This window comes from Barbatula barbatula, assembly GCF_947034865.1.
Source record: "Barbatula barbatula genome assembly, chromosome: 13".
Classification (NCBI taxonomy): Eukaryota; Metazoa; Chordata; class Actinopteri; order Cypriniformes; family Nemacheilidae; genus Barbatula; species Barbatula barbatula.
The window spans coordinates 17,714,490-17,722,488 of NC_136776.1; the positions used below are offsets into that span (position 1 = coordinate 17,714,490).

Genomic DNA, 7,999 nt, shown 5'->3' on the forward strand with positions numbered 1-7,999 from the left:
TCACACACCCTCAGCCTATCTATCTTACATCTGAGGTTGGCGGCGGAAAAGTTGAGTGCACAAATGTTCGCTGTACTTCTACTTTGAAAAGGGAACAAGCTGTGGTAAAAAATAACTGATATCTTTTTGATATCTGCTTGCACTGTGCTAATGCATCAAGCTAAAATTGAGTGCAATCCAGAAGGCTTGTTTCTGCCAAGTATTTTCTTACATAAAAAGAAGTACTTTCTTTTGTGTTTTATATTTGTGCTTTCTGAAGAACAGAAGGACAAAACATTAATAGCATTCAACAAATGTACGTTCATGTACTATGACATTCAAGAACTAACAACCCAACATATGACTAATTTATCATATTTTATGAGTCACAGTTAAGATTAAATGCATCAAGCACTTGGCAAGCAACTTACAGTGCATTCAAGGTAGCCTAATCATGTACTAGATCAGGATTTGATATCCCTATAATGACCACACATAACAACATCGACAACAATACATCCTTAAAGAAAGCTAGTGGCATTATAAGAGGGAGTGTGCGCTTGAAATTTTGATTGTATTGACCGCTAGAGGGTGCTGTTGGTCCCCATGCATAATATGAAAGCCTAAGTATTTTGTGTGGTTTATTAAAGAGTACAGAAAGGTCGGTGAAATCAGTAACAATAAATCTGTGATTAATTGGTCTGAACATATTTATTGGAAATAAAAAGTATATATTTTTTCTTACGTTTTTTATGTATTTAAAAATAGCTTGTCCTGATTGGGGATGTTGTTCACTGTTCCTAGCAAGACAGCATATTACAGTATGTAAACAATGTATAATATGTAGACAGATATATAAATATGTGAAATATGTTCCAAAACAACAAATTATTAGTTACAAAGTTACCATTCCTGTACAAGAATTTTTGGAGCTCATGAGAAATGAGAAACAGGCCAGAATAACAGAAAAGATGCTGTGTATTTTTTCAGACCTCAAAAACTACAAAGAAAACAAGGTCAGATTCACTTTTAAACAATACAGTAGTAATATTTGTATGCATACTTTGGAAAAGTTAACATTCTTTTTTGATAATTTATTTTACAGTGTTGTGTCTTGTCATTCGGTTAGTATTTCACATTTCTGTTGGATGTCACTCCTGAGGTTTGACACTGGACTGGAATGGCCACAATACATATAGAAGTGCTGATAAAACAAATATTTGGAATGGTATTGCAATATGTTGTAATATTTTTATTTGTAATTGTAAAAATGTTTTATTTGTAATTGTATTCTGCATCAGTTCATGAACTTCGTGATTGTTTAGAAGTGACCTTAGACGGCTCTGCAGATGAAGCTCTTCAGGCCATGAGTAAGAGTGAGCCAGAGAGCTTCAATTATCTCATCTGAAAACACCATCACAGCACATCTGACAGAAGAGATTGTACACATTTCCATTAGAGGTAAAAAAAAACACCAAAGGGTGTGGTGATGAAAGCTCATTCTCTACCAACCCAGATATACATTTTCTGAGTTATGTCATTTATTAATTTGGTACCACTAAACACTTTTAACTAAAGGAACTTACAGCGCATTCAATTCCTGAGAATTGAACCCATGACCTTAATGATGCGAGTTTCCACCAGCCAAAGCTTTTATTTAGTCACAACTCTCACAAGGATTTTAATAAACTGAGCAAACATTATTTTATACATGTAGATCCCTCAAGTGTGGATCAAAGGATGAATCAGTTCTAATTTAAGCAATGGGTGCATGTAGCAAGGTGGCTCAACAAGAAAAAGAGAGAGACATTAACAATGAAGGAGCTGAAAAGACTGAGCAGTGGACCATCATTAGACTTAAATGATGCTCTCAGATAAGAGACACTTCACTTGTTGTGGTTTTGAGAGCGCAGGATCTGCTTTACGTCAGCAGAGTTTTCATCTAAACACTCAACTATAGTATGTTGTGAACAAACCTGAACCTACAGTATATGGAATCTTACTCATATCGATAGTTTAACTCTTTCATGCATGAATTGATGACAACCTGAGCCGGCATATTTTAATATAAAACAAGATTTGAACTTTATATTTAGATTTGTCAGAGCTTTTCAGATGTCCATTTGAATGGTAAAATAGTAGGAAAAATGATAATGGTACTCAAAAGTGCCCCAGAACTGTTTGCTTTCCTACATTCTTCAAAATATATTCTTACGTGTTCAACACAACTTAATAATTTATAAAGAATATAAAGCAATTTATACTATATGGTAGTGAATGGTTGCCAAGAACAGTTTGGTTATAAGCATTCTTCCAAATATCTTTCACTGTGTTCATCCGAACAAAGACATATATACAGATTTGGAACAACTTTAGGGTCACTAAATGATGACAGAATTCTTATTTTAGGGTGAACTGTTCCTTTAAGCTAAACCAGTCAATTATGTCATAATTTTTACATTTTATCAGTTTGTAACAAACGTTCTTTCAAATTTGTCCCATATGTTTGTATAATGTTACTTTACTATTACTGTCACTTATTTGTGTAGTTTGTTCATCCAATGACGTTCATAAGTGTCCAGATACATTTCCGAGCAATAGTATTAGAGCAGAGACTGAGAAAACAGTCATACGTTAAACATACTTAATTTGTAATTAATGGATAACATCTTTAATTATAATTATTGTTTTTTAATAGCATTTGACCATAATATTATTCAGAATCCATAAAATAAATTTTCACACCCAGAAAGCTGAACAAAAGTAATCCAGCATCAAAAACATAAAAAACTAAACGTTTTTACAGGAGAACGCATAAATTACATTCACAGTTTCATAAATGATCTTGATTGTCATATTATTGAACATCAACAGAATGTTCATCTAACGCTTCAAATTGAAATTAACAGACTTTCTTTCTGGTTTTTAAATTGTTTCCGCAAAACTCCCCAAAGGCTTCGCTTGCTTTTGGTGACTGGTGCTTGGCTAGCTGGGGCGCATCGAAACTCTTTCCTCTCAGCCAGTTGTCTTCGGATCTCAATTTCTGCGACACTGTGGCTCCTAAAGAAACGATGGTTGGCAGGAGACTGATGTTGAGGGGTACTAGCCCGTGTCTTGACGAACGATGGTTTAACAGGAACGCTTCTTTTCATTTCCAGCTTTGGGTGTTTTGAAGAGATCGCTTCAGGTGAACGTCTGTGCCCAGTCTGGAGGAGAGTCTCTTCGCTGGCCATTTGCGGGCTCTTGCTTAACGTGATGAAGCCATATGGGGTGGTGACTTTGGGAAGGTGAGATAGAGAGAGGGCTGCTCTGCTTCCAGGGTCGGAACAATGTTCTGGACGAGAGAAGGAAGCATCGCTCGGAGTGGGCACCCGTTTGAGGCTGGCATGATCCGAGACGCCTCCGATGATTTTCCTTCCGGGACATGGAGATAAACCGAACGCTGAGGATGAAGTTGATGATACTGATGAGGAAAGAGAGGAGGCCATCGGTTGAGGAGGGTACGACTTTAAAATGTCATCAGAGCTCCCCCAGTCCTCTTCTTCCTCTGACTGTCGCTCTTTCTCATTGGATCTGGATCTGTAACCATCATCCAGGGCGAGTTTTGGGATGGTGAACTGAGGGATGCTGTCGCGTGTCACGACCATGCTGCGTTTGCTGTCTTTACTCAAGCTTCTTTCTGACCCCAGTGAACTCCCGAATGAACACGCGCTCGCGGTGGCCCACATGAACGCGCGTATGCCCGCGGAGCTGTGCCGACGGGGGAACGGGAATGGCACACTTTCTGGTTCACTGTTGGCGCTCGTCCCCGCGCAGTTTCCAGCGCTGATGGTACGCGTCACCGTCATGTTCTTACGCATTTGCTCCATGCCGTTAGATTTTCTGTAGGCTATAGGAGGTATGGAATATCCTTCGTTTGCGCCTGAACGTGCTTAGTGTTTAAAGCTCGGTATATGTTCAGCTCCAGCCCCTTTATATCCGCCCGTTTTATTGTTTTGAGCGTGCGTAAATGTGACGAGAGCGGCGCGCGTGGAAACGTGCCCAAATGTGGATCTCCCCCGGGCGACTTCCGATCTGACGGGTTTCATGCGTGACAACGGAGACGGAACTACCACACTGTACAATGGTAAACAAAATACAGTTACTCTTTAATATTTTGTATATTATTAATGGTGATGTATGACTTTATATTTTAAACAATATAGGAACAAAGGCATTTTGATGGAAATTGTATAATCCTAGTATAGTATAGTTCCTTAAAACTCCTTTAAAGCATTCCACTCGTATCGCCCTATAGGCCTACCATACAAATACATTTTTATGTTATTTTAATACTACACATTTCTTTACTTATTTTACATGAAATCCATAAATAACACAATACAAGAAATAACTCCAACAAAAAGGTACAGCATGTATACATCTTGATTCGAGATACCCTGACATCAGGGCCTTTCTTTGAGCTCTTTAAACTATGCAAGATCTGTTTCAATCCCTGTTAGTACTGCATTTTGTGAACGGAGTTTTTCTGCACTAATGCTGGTGAAGGTCCACAATGTCAGATGACATATAAAGCAATTTAAGTGTTCTAAGTATTGAGTCAGGAGGGCAAATTGGGCCTTAAATCTAGATGAATTTGCTGATCTATTTTCAAAACCCCCCCACAAAAATCGTAGAATACAGTTATCGTGACTGATTTTGAATATATAATGCAAATGTAAAAATATAATTAAAATGCAAATAGTTACTTTGACTGATAAAAACATATTGGAAATGCAATTACAGTTACTGTGATTCCGAAAAAAGGAATGCAAATCTAAAAATAAAATGGAAATGCAAATACACTGTTGAAGGATTATATATAATATGACAACAATAAGGTCTAAATGTAACTGGCACAGTAGGCTACACCTGGCCCCAGCTTGCGCCCCCCCCCCCCAGTTGAAATGGTCTAGAACCGCCACATCAGGGTACAAAATACAACTATATAGCCTATAGTTAAAAACGCAAAAGTTCAACTTATAGCTGATTTTTTCCTCCATGTAGTTTTACGCATCTGTTATTTTAATGACTTGCAACATACACTATACTGTGCACTATCCAGTACGCAAGTATTGCATTGTGCGCACAGCCAGCGTCGTCACGCACGCAGAAAAACCGCACCTGTTGCAATTACCTCGAGCTGGGCTGATTGCACGCACTGCGTAAATTGGCAGAGAAGCTGTTTAATTCAGTCAATGAATTAATGCAGAGAGCGCGTCGAGATGACCAACCAATGCAACTATACCGTTGAGTCCGACAACATTGAGGGCCAAGAGGCAAGTTTGGCCTTCACATTTGTTGTGTACATGCATGGCTTTCGGGTGAAACGGGGCTCGCAAATACAAACAGACTTGTGTTTGTTAGGGCTCATGTAAAGACGACGTTTGCTCTTCTCAACAGGCTGTGGCGAAGAGAGGCGGCGTTATTTCATCCATCCTTTGTCGAATTTCACAGTTTTGGCCAGTCAGTTTTACTGTAAGTACTGGGTTGTTTTGTTTAAACTAAGTAAACTGATCACTTCTGGTCGAGTAACGTCACCATTACTTTGTGTAGTAAGCGGCATGTCTGTTTAAAATGGTTGACCTTGTACGACACTATCATTTTTATTAAAGGTGACATGTAAGTCTTGCTTTGGAAGTCATCTTAAACCCATGTATATATTATTAAATATATATATTCATTATAGCCTACCAAGATATTTTTCTACTATTGCTTCGTGGTTGTTTCAAACCGATCAATTCTCAAGTGAAGTTATGGGCAAACCATCCCAAAACTCCAGTTTAAGTACCGGTTTCTTATAGTTGGACATACAGCTGTCACAAGCTAAACTGGTTTGTTGATTTTCAGTCAAACTTGATCATTGATAAACTTGTGTGAGGGTCTTCTACGTTCAACGTAACTTCTTTCAGATGCGGGCTCTACGTGGTATGTGGTGGCTGTTTGGCTTTTCTGCTCCAGTAAAGGCCATCTCTCCACCGGCTGAGGAAAAAGGAGGCTCCCCTAAAGAACGACAGTGCAGAACGGTTCGAAAGCGTATCCGCAGGGCCACGCGCCTGCTGTTGGCCGTCCTGCCCCGACGCATCCAGAGCGCTCTGGGTTACCCGGTCTGCACCAGCATTGGCTGTGCTGTGTCCCCAGGTGCGTTTTAAATCAATATTGATCCTATTGTTAATCTGTGCACTTGTGATTTGATGTAGGTGTAACTTTTATGCGTGTTTCTCTGTTTCAAGAGGTGCGTTGTTCTCCGACCAAACCCTGTGGCAAAGGCAGTAAGAGAAAGCAGGACGACCTGGATGAAGAAGAGGAAGCAGAGCAGCAGTCATGGGTGGAGGCACTTAACCAAGAGCTGGCTGAGGAAGATCATGCGGTCGATCCGGATTATGAGGTTTGTTTTGCCTTTCAAGACGCATAGTCAAGGTTTTTATATTTAGGTCATTCAGACTCTTAAGTCTTTAGTTCAAATGTGAGCGATTGTTTTCTTGCAGCCCAGTGCACTTGAGACTGACAGTGAAGAATACCGGTCACACAATGACACTGAGAGCGACTTGGAAATAGAGAAGGGTGTCGTGGTGATCAAAGACGTGGACACGGTACAGACACACAATCCCTCCATAAACTTGCTGTTCTTTGTTATTTACGTTTGTTTTATTGTCACGTTTTATTTCAGGCTGTTTCTCCAGAGGCCTAATGATGGCAGTGTGCACTAAGACTTTGCCACATCAGGATTGTGTGTGGTTGCCGAGTGTGTTGTTTTAGTGGCGTGATCTTTTCCTGGCGGATGTTTTTTGAGCGCTTCCTAGTTTGATTGTTGTCTTCTGATAACTTTTTGTGTGTTCTAAGGTTAAACGACCAAATAAAAGTGTTTGTGGAACAAGTTTGGCTTATTTAAAGTGTCTAGTGCACAATTTGGCCAGTAGGTGGCAGCTGTTCACTTGGGGTTTTATTGTTGGCAGTTTGGTACAGTTTTTTTTTGTAACATATTACTATAGTTTTGCCGTTTTAATTTTTCGGATTAGCCTTCATTTATTAGTCATTTTTATGTCTGCTGTAGTGTATAACTTGAATTTATTATTTATTTTTAGTTATTGTTACTTGCTCAACTTTTTTTTTGATGTAATATTTAGGCTAGTTATTTTCTTTGATTGCAATGATTGATCTAATTGCTCTTTAACAATTTCATTAAGGTATCCGTTATTTATTAATCGAGCTAATTCTATTAATATTAAACCGTGATTTTCAAACTGGTCGCCCCAAAATAGATCCTTGGGTCCACAGATTTGTGGCATTTTATGAAATCTAGAAATGTCAAACATCAGAAAAATAAAATTAATATTCCAGCATTGTATAACAGAATATGTTTTTGATTTGATTAAAATTCTAAGTTTAAGATGATATGTCTTTATCTAGGGGCACAGCAAAGTGATGCGCTCTACTCAAAAGGCGGCTTTTAACAAAAAAGTTCAAGAACTATTGTTGTAAAATTATGTCGAAGAGCAACTTAAATCTTATCATTTGGAAATTGGTAAGTTTTCCCTTTAATTTTATCCATTTTGTTAAATTGCAAATTGAATCTATCAGTCAGCTGCAGATAAACAGATCTTATTGTTTTCAGAACAATGTATGAACACTCTGGCATGAAGGTATACGTTTGCTGTTCTGAGAGTCGGACGCAAGCTTGCTCCTGTAAACACGACCACCTACACTGACTTAGATATTTGGCTTGGCTTTTTCACCTTAAGAAGAGGGGGTGGTTTATTGCCAAGTACTCTTAACACTCATCTGTGCCCCCTAGAAATGCACTTCCACTTGCATTAGGCTTGTGCTTCCAGAGAAAGCATTCTCAAATGAGACAAGAACATTCGCTTTTGTTTTGAGGCGCTCACTCGGCTGTGTGGAGGGATGAAGCGTTTCAGGCCAACCATCAAAACATTTTCTGTGTTGCCCTAGCTGAGGTTTTCTTCCCGGATAGGATTTTTCT

At 38.9% G+C, this 7,999-nt stretch overlaps 1 protein-coding gene across 1 annotated transcript; it reads left to right on the forward strand.

Annotated features, from left to right (window-relative positions):
* The first annotated feature begins 5,115 nt into the window (after positions 1 to 5,115).
* org (oogenesis-related gene) lies at positions 5,116 to 7,677 on the forward strand. The gene is made up of 6 exons (XM_079471352.1): positions 5,116 to 5,297; positions 5,422 to 5,496; positions 5,931 to 6,159; positions 6,252 to 6,406; positions 6,507 to 6,611; positions 6,689 to 7,677. The coding sequence occupies exons 1-6, from the start codon at positions 5,244 to 5,246 to the stop codon at positions 6,707 to 6,709; spliced, it is 639 nt and encodes a 212-aa protein (XP_079327478.1). The 5' UTR covers positions 5,116 to 5,243; the 3' UTR covers positions 6,710 to 7,677.
* Positions 7,678 to 7,999: the final 322 nt, after the last annotated feature.

Excerpts from the sequence above, each read along its gene's own strand:
- org (XM_079471352.1), top strand. The coding sequence starts at position 5,244 with ATGACCAACCAATGCAACTATACCGTTGAGTCCGACAACATTGAGGGC. Across the intron at positions 5,298-5,421 it reads ACAACATTGAGGGCCAAGAG|GCTGTGGCGAAGAGAGGCGG; the intron begins GCAAGTTTGGCC and ends TCTTCTCAACAG. Across the intron at positions 6,612-6,688 it reads TGATCAAAGACGTGGACACG|GCTGTTTCTCCAGAGGCCTA; the intron begins GTACAGACACAC and ends GTTTTATTTCAG.